Raw genomic sequence first — 15,294 nt, 5'->3', positions numbered from 1 at the left:
GTGGTGATGCTAGTCGGGCATGCGGGTGCAGGCAGCGACCGGTTGAAAAGCATGCATTTGGTTTTAATAGCGTTTAAGAGCAGTTGGAGGCCACGGAAGGAGTGTTGTATGGCATTGAAGCTTGTTTGGAGGTTAGATAGCACAGTGTCCAAAGACACTGATATATTACCTCAATTACCTTGACTAACCAGTGCCCACGCACATTGACTCTGTACCGGTACCCCCTGTATATAGCCTCACTATTATTATTTTACTGCTGCTCTTTAATTATTTGTTACTTTTATTTATTTATTTATTTTCTTAAAACTGCATTGTTGGTTAAGGGCTTGTAAGTAAGCATTTCACTGTAAGGTCTACACCTATTGTATTTGCGCATGTGACAAATAAAATGTGATTTGATTTGTTCCTTGTGTTATTATTTTTCTATTTATTTGTTATTATTTTTACGACAATAAAAAAAAGTCTGCATTGTTGGGAAGGGCCCATAAGTAAGCTGTTGTTTACGACGAATGTGACAAATAATATTTTTATTTGTTTTGTTGTCTAAGCCGCAATGTTTTTGGCTTTTATACTAACTCCAAAGATGGCCTCAGTCAAACTTTATCTTCCTTGTCAAATCCAAAACTATCTTCAACTTTTTCTGTCATTTTTTTCTGTTTAGGATGAGGATCCGAGCCGGAGCTGTGTGGACTGTAGCCTATATACTGTAGGCAAGGAACTTCTATAAAAATAGACTAAATCAAAACAAAAGCTACTCTTTATTACTTTGCAAGTATGAATATTTACTACTTAAGAATATCAGAGGATTGATTAGTCAGTGCTTCATCCATATGATGCTACCTTATTGTTTGTCAGTGGTTTGTGGGAAGATGAAACTTTATGAATAACCTAATCAGGCTCAGAGAGCAATAACGGACCAAATCGGCAAGAAGAGGCTGTATTGTTGAAGACTATGAGAGACTAATTGGACAGGACTACCTTTTATAGATACACGAAAAGGGCAGTAAGCTGAACAAAATAAATTCTCATAAAAGAAAGAACATAATCAAAGGAAATCCAATGTCTTTCCAAATGCAGTGAGATAAATAATATATTTTGGTATATTTATTTGATTAGGATCTCTAGTATCTGACGCCAATGGTGACAGCTAGTCTTAATTCATTTCAGCGAATAGAGAACAAATATTTATCAGGTCCTGACCATTCATATAGCAGTTTCTGCTCTTCATGTTGACAATATGCAATCCTTGTTTAAATATCATGCTTCCTGGAAGTCACATATGTCTTGGTTGATTCCCCCTCCAGATGGAACCCTCTTATGAGTCTCCTCTCTATTCTGGCAGCTCCCAGCTTGGTACTCCCAGAGCTCCTATTGTTCAATATGGGAATGCTATTCACTTTCTTGATAAAGAGAGGATAGTTTCCCTTCTCAACAGACTCAAAGTTTGTGGGTTGAGAAGGAATATTTTTTGAAGAATTCCTCAGTTCATTGACCTTGAGAATTCAATGGACGGAATGAACATCAGAATTACAGACGGGAACTGAGTTACTCTGTACTGTTCGACACAGACTTTGTGCAATTATGTTTAAAATGCATGTACTAAGGCCAGGTGACATACCTTTCTGTGAATACATAGCGGATTTTCATAAGGCATCGGCTTTCATAAAAGACAAATGTTACTCACTGAAAAGCTTCATTTTATTCTGAGAAATGGGTAAACTGTACATTTACAGGTTAACTCGTTTCTTTAAAAAAAATAGCAGTGTTTGTAGAGAACATTACATTATTAAAAGCTCCATAGCAAAATATCTAGCCAACTCTGGTACATACACTGACCAGTTTAAACAAACAAAACTGCCTGTTGCAACAATGCAAAGATGAGAAAAACAAACCACATTTTAGTCGTATTGATTTCTGTATTTTCAAGTTCACCTTGAACCTAATTTCAACATTTTGTTCAAATTGATTTGCGCTGCAATAATCTCACCGTGTGTGACACAGCCTCTCTTTCTTTAGTCTCATTGCAAACAGACGGACTACCTGAGCGCGTCATCACACTTACAATTAACTATTCAACACTGACAGTGAACAGCTTGAATTGTGATTCGTATTGCAGAATGATTGTGACACAAAGAAACACCATTGTTAGAATTAGGTCCAAGTAGCGGACCATTTAAAGTCTGGTCTCAGATCTGTTTGTGCTGTTTTGCCTACTCCTACAGATGTCGAATCTTAATTTGATCACTCTTTTGTTGCTGATAATTTTTCTGCCGAGCAGGAAATGCAAACTTGTAGTATATTCAAGGTTTCAAAAGGCTTCTAAAGTTAGCAATGTCCACTTTAAAATGTCAGACTTGATTTGCCCTACTGAAAAATGTATCAACCCCTACAAAAATGTCCATTAATTATAATGCACATTTCCTGGTACTGCAATAATATTTCCTGCTGTAGCTAACTGGCTCAAATTAAGATCCTACATCTGTATGGTCATTTTTGCAAGACAGTACAAACATCTGGGACCAGGCTTTGTAAGAGTTTAAAACCTGGTCTCCGAGCTCCCTCGTTTCATAGTGTTGCTCATGAACTGCTCATCATGTTCAAAGCTGAGGTTATTGTGAGACCTGGAGATCATGAGCAGTTTCTCTTTCTTGGTGTAATCCCGTTTGACTGCTACCTGGGGCAGCTGCAGTCTGTCCATAGGATCCTCCTTGTTCTCCAGCTTCATGTAGCCTTTACTGTTGCTGCGGTCCAGTCGGGGCCAGCTGGGATGTTTCCTCTGCTCTGGCTTCACTGTCAGGGTGGTGGGCCTTCGATCCAGGTCCAGAGACTTGGAGTGAGAAGACAGCATGTGGAGGGAGTTGTTGGAGCCAAAGTCCTTCCGGCCTGCTCCAGGGGACAGGTAGCTCCCACTGGCAGAACCTGGGGACAGAGAGCTACGAGTGGACACGGTGTGAGACTCTGTGGCCGAATTGCTCCTGAGGAGCATGATACCAGGGGGTTTGTAGGCTTTGGTGATGTCCGCCGGGACAGGCACAGCCAGGGAAAGGGACTGCATAGAGGGGGGTCTGGACCTAACCCTCATGTACTCCAGGTCCTCTGTAATGTTGTCCATGTCAGGCTCGTCAATCACACAGTTGTTGAGCTTAATGACAGGGAGGGTAAAAGCGCTGATGGAGGATGAGACGATGGACCTGGTCTGGCATCTCTTGGGCAAGTTGCTCTTCTCATGGCGGCTGCCTTCATGCTGCAAGCCAAAGATGGAGCCAGAGCGCTCTCGGCAGAACGAAGGCACGAGTCCATGCCCCCCTTTGGCCTCGTTGAGAAGACCCTCCTCGTCCTCCGTAGAGCTGGTCCTGCATGACACTCTCACATTATTCCCCATACTGGGGAACCCTAGCAGGGTGTTAGCAGCTAGTTTGGAGGCACACTGGTTCTCATAGGTCCTGACCTCATGCTCCCCATAGGGGCCTGAGTAGGCCCCGTTCATGTACTTGTGCTCTTTGATCCGCAGGCTGTGGATGTCGATGACGGTGGAGTACATGTCTCTCATGTGGATCACCTTGGTCTCCCGGTCCCTGTTTTCATGCAGGATGGCATTGGCACAGATGAAGATGAAGATACCAATACCCATGGTGAACGGCCCCAGCATCTTCATCTTCTCAGAGTGCAGGTGCTGCTCAAAAAACTGGATCAGCTTACCGCCCTGCTCCCGGGTCACCCTGGTGTCGTTGGTGGATAGCTTGGTGTTGGCCGCTACAAGGGGATCTGTGTGTGGCCAGTAGCCCAGCACGGCCATGGCAATGCCCACCATCAGGATCAACACACCCAGGATGAGGAAGAACCCAGAGGCAGAGTAGAGGCGGATTTTCCCCCTGACCACCACCACATCGGCCCGTGTTTTACGCTTGGCCTTCCTCTTCTCCTGGATCTCTCCTGGGGCTGGGGACTGGATGGACAGGTGGTGCTGGGAGCGGGCAGAGTCCTGCCTCTTCAGCGCAGCAAGATGGCCTGTGATCACTCCCCCAGCTGAAATCATCACTACAGCTGTCTATGGCCCTGTAAAGACAAACAGAGAGGGGGAGTGAGAGGCATTTGGTATGTTTATGGGATGTCTGTTCTCTGATTGCTGGCACTGTCTTCCTGGTAATCCCACAGTGAGAAGCAGAGCACCATTGACCTTGGGGTGGCTCCATCAAGCTGGGAACAGCATCTGCAGTTAACTGCTCTCATGCTTGCTTTGGTAATTACGACTGATGACAATGTTTTAATATTTGTTCTAGTCACAGCTCATAGGAAACAATTCATTTGGAAATCTGGTGTTAAATCCTCTTTGTATTTCCTCTCTAAAAACTAAGGTGGGTATTTTTGGAAGCCAAATGATAGAAATGGCTAAATGCATTATGTTTGTGAGCAGAAGACTCCAGAGTTAACTGTAATACAGCACTGCCTTTTCTGTTCCAGCTGTGTGGGTCTCTGTCACTCTGCTCTCACTCACTCACTCACTCCCTCACACACACACACACACACACACACACACTCAGTCCAAGTTACGCCATCTAAACTCAACAAAAAAAGAACTGTCACTTTTTCAGGACCCGGTCTTTCAAAGATAATTTGTAAAAATCCAAATAACTTCACAGATCTTCATTGTAAAGGGTTTAAATACCATTTACCATGCTTGTTCAATGAACCATAAACACTTAATGAACATGCACCTGTGGAACGGTCATTAAGACACTAACAGCTTACAGACAGTAGGCAATTAAGGTCACAATTATGAACACTTAGGACACTAAAGAGGCCTTTCTACTGACTCTGAAAAACATCAAAAGAAAGATGCCCAGGGTCCCTGCTCATCTGCGTGAATATGCCTTAGGCATGCTGCAAGGAGGCATGAGGACTACAGATGTGGCCAGGGCAATAAATTGCCATGTCTGTACTGTGAGACGCCTAAGGCAGTGCTACAGGGAGACAGGATGGACAGCTGATCGTCCTCTCAGTTGCAGACAATGTGTAACACCTGCACAGGATCGGTACATCCTAACATTACACCTGCAGGACAGGTACAGGATGGCAATAACTGCCCGTGTTACACCAGGAATGCACAATCCCTCCATCAGTGCTCAGACTGTCCGCAATAGGCTGAGAGAGGCTGGACTGAGGGCATGTAGGCCTGTTGTATAAGGCAGGTTCTCACCAGATATCACCGGCAACAACATTGCCTTTGGGCACAAACCCACCGTTGCTGGACCAGACAGGACTGACTAAAAGTGCTCTTCACTGCCGTGTCGTGGTTTTGTCTCACCAGGTGTGATGGTCGGATTTGCATTTATCATCGAAGGAATGAGCGTTACAACAAGGCCTGTACTCTGGAGCGGAATCGATTTGGAGGTGGAGGGTCCGTCATGATCTGGGGCCGTGTGTCACAGCATCATCGGACTGAGCTTGTCATTGCAGGCAATCTCAACGCTGTGCGTTACAGGGAAGGCATCCTCCTCCCTCATGTGGTACCCTTCCTGCAGGCTCATCCTGACATGACCCTCCAGCATGACAATGACACCAGCCATACTGCTTGTTCTGTGTGTGATTTCCTGCAAGACAGTAATGTCAGTGTTCTGCCATGGCCAGCAAAGAACCCAGATCTCAATCCCATTGAACACGTCTGGGACCTGTTGGATCGGAGGGTGAGGGCTAAGGCCATTCCCCACAGAAATGTCCAAGGACTTGCAGGTGCCTTGATGGAAGAGTGGGGTATAATCTCACAGCAAGAACTGGCAAATCTGGTGCAGTCCATGAGGAGGAGATGCACTGCAGTACCTAATGCAGCTAGTGGCCACACCAGATACTGACTTACTTTTGATTTTGATATTTGATATCCAAATATTTACAAACGTTAAGTTTGCTGAAAATAAACACAGTTGACAGTGAGAAGACATTTATTTGTTATCTCAGGAGGATCTAATTTCATAAAAGGGGTTTTAAAACTAAGATGCTGTTACTTAGTCCTTATGAAGAGCTCTTCAATTAAAGACTGTAGAATTGATTGACAGTCTTAATGGAGATGACTCAGAAGTGGTCTTTACCTATTTTACAGTAAAATCCATCCTCAGCATGCACAAGCAGCACTGGTCAGTATTCTGGTCAGCCGTACATTCATGCGTGGTCTGACTGCCATACACTTCCATATTTCAACATTTGCCAACCTTAAGAGAAATATGTTATATTTCAGAAGGGTACTCATGTTTTTTTATTTCACATTTAGTTAACCAGGTAGGCCAGTTGAGAATGAGTTCTCATTTACAACTGCAACTTGGCCAAGACAAAGCAAAGCGACAGAGTTACACATGGGATAAGCAAACGTACAGTCAATAACACAATATAAAAATCTATATACAGTGTGCAAATGTAGTAAGATTAGGTAGGTAAGGCAATAAATAAGGCCATAGTGAACAAATTATTTTAGCATTAACACTGGAGTGATTGATGTGCAAGTAGAGATACTGGGATCCAAAAGAGCAAAAATAAATAACATAGTATCCAATAAAACACCTTAAATGTTCCAACAATCAGGCTGAAGGCAAGAGATGTGTAGTAACATGGTGCTTTACCAACAGGCATGTTGAGTGAATCATTAACAATCTCTGTCAGCACTAACAGGATGTACTGCAGTGTGGACAAGTTGTCATGTTTACACACCATACTCACAACACACCTAAGCAATTTTGACTAAACTATGGATATAAAATTGCTTAAGAGTTGTTCAAAGTTGGAAGAATCTTAATGAAAATGATTCACAGCTTAAATGGCTGCCAAATTTGCTTCCACAAAGTGTTAATTAAGGGGGGTGGAGACGATTTTCTGTTTTTTTGTATTTGGAAAATGTTCTATAACTTTCTTTCACTTTGAAATGTGGAGTAGATCTGTAGGGGGGAAATATTGAGTTCAATCGCTTTTTAGATGACATTTTAAGGCAGCAAAATGTGGGGGAAAAAAGTTCAAGGAGGTGCAGCCTTTCTATTGGCATTGTAGATGTAGTGCTGCTTGAAAGTATGTGAATCCCTTGTTCAATTACAGATGTTTTTGTTTTAACCATGAAATCTTCATTTAAATCAGATCCAGTCTTTTTTATCTGACTTAACAGGTTTATATTTACCAATACCATATGTTGGTGTGTAGACAAAATCATGCATGTAGTAGAAAAACATAAAAAAGGTATTTGTGCAGGTGCAAAAAATAAGTGAACCCCAAGTTGCATTGTTTAAATCAAGTAGGTAAGTGGAATCAGGTGGGTAAATAATTGTGTACCAAATGAACCAATCAAAGGAGAGATTTGGATGGGACTGATAAATAGAGATTTGGTGTTTGGTGTTACCCATCCAGGTCAACACAAAGCACACCATGCTGAGAGGAAAGGAGATCTCCGAGGATTTCAGGAGGAGGGTTGTGAGAGCACATCAGTCTGGGAAAGGCTATAAAATCATCTAAAAAAGATTTGAGCCCCATCAGTCCACTGTGAGGCAAATAATTTACAATTGGAGAGCATTTAACATGACAGCAACTCAGCCTAGAAGTGGACGCTCTTCCAAAATAAAAAGAGCCACAAGAACAATAAATCTGGTAAAAGCCAACCCACACATAAGATCTGGAGATTTGCAGACCTCCCATGCTGCATCTCAGGTAACTGTGCATGCTTCAACAACAATAAGAAGAACAGAATAGAAATGCCATTCATGTGAGGGTTGCTAGGAAGAAGCCTCTGCTGTCAAAAATAACCAAACTGCCCATCTTAACTTTGCCAAAGACCACCTGGACAAATTTGAAGGTTTCTGGAAGTCCATTCTCTGGACCGATGAGTCCAAAATTGAAATTTTTTGTCAATCAACACCGCTATGTTTGGCGAAAATCCAACACTGCCTACCACCAAAATAACCTTATCGCAATAGTCAAGCATAGTGGTGGGAATGTCCAGATCTGGGGCTGCTTTTCCTCCTCTGGACCTGGATGACTCCACATCATTAAGGGAACCATGAATTCTGAGGTAAACCAGGAGATTCTTGAACAGAACGTCAGGCCATCAGTCAAGGAGCTAAAGTTGGGCCGGAAATGTGTCTTCCAACAAGACAACGACCCAAAGCAGTCAAGCAAATCTACCAAAGAATGACTCAGGAGAAATAAGATTTGTGTTTTGGGTTGGCCAAAAAGTCCTGACCTAAATCCAATCGAGATGGTGTCGCAGGACCTGAAGTGGGCAGTTCATGCCAGACACCCCTCAATCCTCACTCAATTGGCTGAGTTCTGTAAGGAGGAGTGGGCAAAAATCCCTCAAAATAGATGTCAGAGACTGATTACTGGCTATAGGAGATGTTTACTCCAAGTTATCACTGATAATGGAGGTGGCACAAGCGATTGACTGAAGTGGCACACATAAAATCTGAGTTTCTGTTAAATAAACCACTTTTGTTAAATAAACACTGAAAATATATATTTTTGTTTCTGTCATTTACTTGGAATGTCTTTATTACAAATTGGGAATTAGATAAGGATTTTATGTTTATTTTAATATTTTATAGCAAAAATAATGACCAACCCTGTAGGGTTCACATACTTTCAAGCAGCACTGTATATCAGAGTACATACCTCAAGACACTGCCTTATTAGCTTAAGGTCAATGCACATGATTGCATGGTGAAAATACTAGATGTCATAATACTCAGATCTAGAAAAGGGTATTATTCCCTTGCAGGTGGAGAGGAGACTCCTGGGCGAATGCATGACAGTTGCATGACCTGCTCCTCTGACTGCAGCCCCGTACCCTGTACCCACCCCCAGCATTAGGTCTGTGAGCAGGTGTGGGCGATGTAGCCTTTCGATGTTGGCTTATCTAAAGTTCTCTATTAAATACCAGGATGAGCAGGGGGTGGATGGTAGCAATAAAGAAGATAGTGAAGTTCCTATCAACTTTATTTTCTTATTTTTAACAATGTGTTTAGAACAGAACATTTCTTGAATGCCATGGCTTTGCTCTGTTTTCGAAAAACACAAACAGGAAATTAAATAAGAATATGATGCCCTGTGAGGCTATCATAAGGATTAACATCAATGGACAGGAAAAGACATAGGGACCAGTGAAAGATAAGACTAAATAGATGAAAAACAGACTGGTGCTGTCAGTGAATATACAGTGCCTTTGCGAAAGTATTCTGCCCCCTTGAACTTTGCGACCTTTTGCCACATTTCAGGCTTCAAACATAAAGATAAAACTGTATTTTTTTGTGAAGAATCAACAACAAGTGGGACACAATCATGAAGTGGAACGACATTTATTGGATATTTCAAACTTTAACAAATCAAAAACTGAAAAATTGGGCGTGCAAAATTATTCAGCCCCCTTAAGTTAATACTTTGTAGCGCCACCTTTTGCTGCGATTACAGCTGTAATTCGCTTGGGGTATGTCTCTATCAGTTTTGCACATCGAGAGACTGAATTTTTTTCCCATTCCTCCTTGCAAAACAGCTCGAGCTCAGTGAGGTTGGATGGAGAGCATTTGTGAACAGCAGTTCAGTTCTTTCTACAGATTCTCGATTGGATTCAGGTCTGGACTTTGACTTGGCCATTCTAACACCTGGATATGTTTATTTTTGAACCATTCCATTGTAGATTTTGCTTTATGTTTTGGATCATTGTCTTGTTGGAAGACAAATCTCCGTCCCAGTCTCAGGTCTTTTGCAGACTTCATCAGGTTCTTCCAGAATGGTCCTGTATTTGGCTCCATCCATCTTCCCATCAATTTTAACCATCTTCCCTGTCCCTGCTGAAGAAAAGCAGGCCCAAACCATGATGCTGCCACCACCATGTTTGACAGTGGGGATAGTGTGTTCAGGGTGATGAGCTGTGTTGCTTTTACGCCAAACATAACATTTTGCATTGTTGCCAAAAAGTTCAATTTTGGTTTCATCTGACCAGAGCACCTTCTTCCACATGTTTGGTATGTCTCCCAGGCGGCTTGTGGCAAACTTTAAATGACACTTTTTATGGATATCTTTAAGAAATGGCTTTCTTCTTGCCACTCTTCCATAAAGGCCAGATTTGTGCAATATACGACTGATTGTTGTCCTATGGACAGAGTCTCCCACCTCAGCTGTAGATCTCTGCAGTTCATCCAGAGTGATCATGGGCCTCTTGGCTGCATCTCTGATCAGTCTTCTCCTTGTATGAGCTGAAAGTTTAGAGGGACGGCCAGGTCTTGGTAGATTTGCAGTGGTCTGATACTCCTTCCATTTCAATATTATCGCTTGCACAGTGCTCCTTGGGATGTTTAAAGCTTGGGAAATCTTTTTGTATCCAAATCCGGCTTTAAACTTCTTCACAACAGTATCTCGGACCTGCCTGGTGTGTTCCTTGTTCTTCATGATGGTCTTTGCGCTTTTAACGGACATCTGAGACTATCACAGTGCAGGTGCAATTTATACGGAGACTTGATTACACACAGGTGGATTGTATTTATCATCATTAGTCATTTAGGTCAACATTGGATCATTCAGAGATCCTCACTGAACTTCTGGAGAGAGTTTGCTGCACTGAAAGTAAAGTGGCTGAATAATTTTGCACGCCCAATTTTTCAGTTTTTGATTTGTTCAAAAAGTTTGAAATATCCAATAAATGTCGTTCCACTTCATGATTGTGTCCCACTTGTTGTTGATTCTTCACAAAAAAATACAGTTTTATATATATATAGTTTTATACAGCTTTATGTTTGAAGCCTGAAATGTGGCAAAAGGTCGCAAAGTTCAAGGGGGCCGAATACTTTCGCAAGGCACTGTACATTTATGTTCAGTGCTGAGAACAAAATGTTGTCTTCCCAGATTGAAAGAATGGGTCAAACCTGAGAACCAAAATGAACATATTATGAAAAATGCCCTTGCTATTTTGGCAAAGGTTTTTTTGACTGCAGCCATGGCAGATGAGACAAGGAGTAGGACCATGGTCAGGGCATTATTGGTGTGGTCGGGGGAGGAGTTGTTCCAGACACCGTGCATAATGTGTGAATAGAGGATACCATGGAATTGTGTGACACTTGGTTGTTCTAAGAGTGAGGCGAGAGCGAGAGAGAGCTGATATATCCTAAGTATGTAACAACCGTTACACTGCAGCCTACTTTCCTATGTCAACTACCATTACACGTATTGTGGTAAGAAACATGTTATGTATTACAAATCCTGTTGTATAGAAGTATGTAGCCAAGAAAACTCCACGATGATGATAGTCAAATGTGTCAGAAACTTCTAGACAGACGCGAGTGTGTGCGTGCGTGGGCGCTGTTATGGGACCGCTCGTTCCAGGAAAATGAATCATTTGCACAGTAATTCAATACACAATATTATAATCAATCATAACTACATGTGCGCGTGCAGGCTATGCTGCGATATATGTGAAATCTCAAAACACCAGACCAATGTAATATTTGCAGATATCTTCCCATTTTCATAAAAAACGCCTATAGCTCGAATAGGGCATAAATAGTAAATGGTTTAAAACAGCTATGAATAATAGACTGTGGTAAAACGATGAGAAGGAATTTTGAATTCGCCAGTTGTATGATAGAAAATTTAAGTTGAGAAATCAAAGTGATGAGAAGATATAAATTATATTTGATACGAGCGCAATTGCTCCATGATACTACCCAGTCTATGGATTCGATTGAGAAAAGCATCTGTTGGTTTAAATGAAGGTTGAAATAGAACCAAGCAAATCATCTTTACTTTATTAAAGAAGAGGCCATGTAGGCCAATTCACTATTCCTAAAAAATAATGTTACTTACCTGTAAACGAGGGTGCTTCTTTGTAGCTAATGTTATTTGTCCATTACGCACAGGAAAATATAACATAAGCCATGTATCTCAACACTCATGTTTGACTTGCTATGTCTGTTTGTATTCCCATTACATTTATATTCGGATGCCGACACGAAAAATAATACACTTCCAAAGAAACAAGCGTTCATTATTTCGCTCCATTTCCTAAACGCGCACCCGGACTGTTGGCCACACGGCTGTGTAAACTGCTCCAAGCTGCCTGACGCGCGGAGAATGACTATTGTTTTGCTTTTAACCGTCTCAACGTGTTGTCACTGATGCCCGGTGATCCACATACAGTCGGCTCATAAACTTCAGTTTCATGTCCAGAATATAATCAAATATGTTTTCAGTTTATCCTATTAATTTAAGAGTTGGCTTTGGCAGAAAATCTGCACAGAAACATGTTTTTAAATGTCTTATGAAGAACATGCTAGCATAAGTGTTCACATCTGGGGAAAAAGCACTGTCCTCTTCATAATCCTTTTGGAGTAGAACCAAGATGTATTATCACGTCCACTTTCTATTCCTCCGTGGAACGGTAGCTTGTAGATAAAGCTCTTCTGCAGCATCTTCAAGGATAGAGACGTTCCCTTCAACTCGGGAATAATGCATTACTGGGGATGGTAGACTAGGCAAGCTTTGTACTCCCACGTGATGCTTCACTATAAGTGATGCACAGTGAGACGACAAAAAAAAGAAACAAGATAAATCATATTTAACTCATTTATGCTTGGAGAAGTCAATGCATCTGAATAGAATATTATCATAATAGTGTCCAATGCTTCCAATGCAAAGACAGTAATTGATGCAAATATTGAAAACATGTGGTAACTTACAGTAAGTTCCCTGCATGTTGCTTTCAATCTGGAGATGCAAATGGTTGAGTTAAACCAAGTCCTATGAGGATGGGCATTTATAAACACAATCATTAGGCATATGTATAATGAGATACTGTATGATAATATACCTCCCACTGAATCAAGATGAAACACAATCTCTGTTCATACTGCCTACATGCGGTGATGTGTAAGCACCCTTGGAGTAAACAAACAACTGTAGTTTATTTTAGCAGGAGCAATTATATGGTTAAAAACCCAAAGATCAGTATTGAAAGTTGCAGATTTTTTCATCTCTGTCATTTCCTGTGTTTATGTAATGCATATCTGGCTCAATGTGATACCAAAAAACAACATTTTCACAGGGGGCTTGATGGGCTATAGGGCTTAGGTGGCTGGGTTTCTATATTACATTCCTCTCCTGTGCTACTGACAACAAAAAACAGGCATATTTTCTCATTTGAAATGGGACTAACCCAACTTCTAGTATAGTTAGGTTCCACTTCAGCCTTTGGGGTTGAGAGGCTGAGAAGGGTTGAAGTAAGGGTAAGGCTGGGTAAGGTCCCACTACTACGCCTGTTCTCTGTCTCCCCACACATCTGATCCTTGTTAGGAATTCTCAAGGCTTGCTAAATGGGGAGATTGACCGTATGGGGACCTTGACGGGTTGGGTTTTTCAATTGCTCTAAGAGGGAGTGGTCGGTGTACTACGTCAAGGCCCATGTGAGAAATGAGTTGGGCTTAGTCTCAAATAGTACCCTATTCCCTGCATAGTGCACTACTTTTAACCAGAGCTCTATGGGCCCTGATCAAAAGTAAGGCATTATATAGGGAATAGAGTACCATTTGAGACGCAGCCTGGGTGTGATTACCAAAGAAATGTAACCTATTTCTTTGGAATTTACTGGGGAGGAACTCTTCTGTCGAACTGAGGACACTTTTCTAAGTGTGACAGCCTCAGCTGCTTGTGGTCACATCCTACTGCATAACTGACTAATAACGTGCGTGATGCAGCTAGACTAGTGAGTCTCAGCGAGGGGGAGGAACAGATTTCAGCCATGCACGTCCTGAGATCTGAATCCACTCCAGCTGTAATACGTTAGGATGTACTGCATGACACGTGTGACAAATGTGCACATGTACAGCACTATATTTACTGTCTCTCTTTGTGTGTAAATTCACCATCTTGAACCATATTCAATTAACCACATTGTGAAGAGGAGTATCTCAGTTTTATGCAGAAAACTGCTGCATTGTGTCAGGGATATCTTAATAAAAGTGGTCTGTCTATTTTTTCAAGGATATCTTACAACTCAATTTGATGGATCATTATCTTCTGTTGATGGCTCAGAAGAGTCAAGTTCATTGTGTTCTTTTTCTTGAGCTCTGTCAGTAAATCCCTCAAAGGCTTTTCCAGATCTGTGACGGTGTATGATGTATGCAGAGTTGGGGAGTAACTGATTACTTGTAAAAAGCAAACTGTAATCAAATCAGAATTTTTTTTTTTTGGGGGGGGGGCGCCAAATACAACAGCTTTAAACTTTACAGTGAAATGCTTACTTACGAGCTTGTTCCAAACAATGCAGAGCTAAAAGGTAAGGACAATATTGGCTAAATAAAAAAGCAGAAAGTAACACAATAAAAACAATAATGGGGCTATATGCAAGGAGTACCAGTACCGAGTCAATGTGCAGGGGAACGTAACAGCAGCGTATGTGAAGAGTGTGAAAGTATGTCTATGTGTCAGTCAGTGTGTGTGTGTGTGGCGTCAATATGCATGTGTGTGTGTGAGATTCTGCAGTGTGTGTGTGTGTGTGTTGGAGTGTCACTGTAGTTTGTGTTAGTGCCTGAGTAGAGTAAGTTAGTGTGCATAGGGCCAGTGCAAGAGAGTCAGTGCAAAAGAATTACGATAAATCTAATAATAATAAAGGAGGTCAATGTAAATAGTCCAGGTAGCCATTTCATTAACTGTTCAGCAGTCTTATGGCTTGAGTGTAGAAGCTGTTCAGGAGCCTTTTGGTCCCAGACTTGGTGCTCCGGTACTGCTTGCCGTGCGGTAGCAGAGCGAATCGTCTATGACTTGGGTTGATGGAGTCTTTGGCAATTTTTTGGGCCTTCCTCTGAAACCTGGTATAGAAGTTCTGGGTGGCAGAGACTTCAGCCACACTGATGTACTGGGCCGTACGCACTACCCTCTATAGCGCCTTGCGGTCAAATGCCAAGCAGTTTCCATACCAAGTGGTGACACTTTTTCAATGGTGCAGCTGTATAACTTTTTGAGGATCTGAGGGCCCATGATAAATATTTTTAGCCTCCTGAGCAGGGATAGGCATTGTTGTAAGGAAAGGGCTGTGTGGAGTGGAATAGAGATTGCGTTGTGTGTGGATCTGTTGGGGCGGTATGCGAATTGGAGTTGGTCCAGCGTTTCTGGGATGATGGTGTTGATGTGAACCATGACCAGCCTTTCAAAGCATTTCATGGCTACAGATGTGAGTGCTATGGGGCGATAGTCATTTAGACAGGTTACCTTGGCGTTCTTGGGAACAAGCACTATGGTTGTTTGCTTGAAATATGTACTGTAAGTATTATAGACTGGGTAAGG

General features: G+C 41.9%; 1 protein-coding gene across 1 annotated transcript; it reads right to left on the bottom strand.

The window, feature by feature from the left end:
• Positions 1–1,679: 1,679 nt before the first annotated feature.
• On the bottom strand, positions 1,680–12,469 carry LOC109900241 (transmembrane protein 200A). Its single transcript, XM_020495930.2, has 2 exons — positions 11,821–12,469; positions 1,680–4,056 (listed from the first exon to the last, which is right to left on the bottom strand). Exon 2 carries the CDS (start codon positions 4,034–4,036, stop codon positions 2,537–2,539), a length of 1,500 nt encoding a protein of 499 aa, XP_020351519.1. The 5' UTR covers positions 4,037–4,056; positions 11,821–12,469; the 3' UTR covers positions 1,680–2,536.
• Between the last annotated feature and the right edge of the window lie 2,825 nt (positions 12,470–15,294).

Source organism: Oncorhynchus kisutch, linkage group LG12 (genome assembly GCF_002021735.2).
Source record: "Oncorhynchus kisutch isolate 150728-3 linkage group LG12, Okis_V2, whole genome shotgun sequence".
Classification (NCBI taxonomy): Eukaryota; Metazoa; Chordata; class Actinopteri; order Salmoniformes; family Salmonidae; genus Oncorhynchus; species Oncorhynchus kisutch.
This window is presented reverse-complemented; position numbering and strand designations above follow the sequence as displayed.

What these genes read in the sequence shown, in the direction of transcription:
- LOC109900241 (XM_020495930.2), bottom strand. Translation starts at nt 4,036, where the DNA reads ATGATTTCAGCTGGGGGAGTGATCACAGGCCATCTTGCTGCGCTGAAG.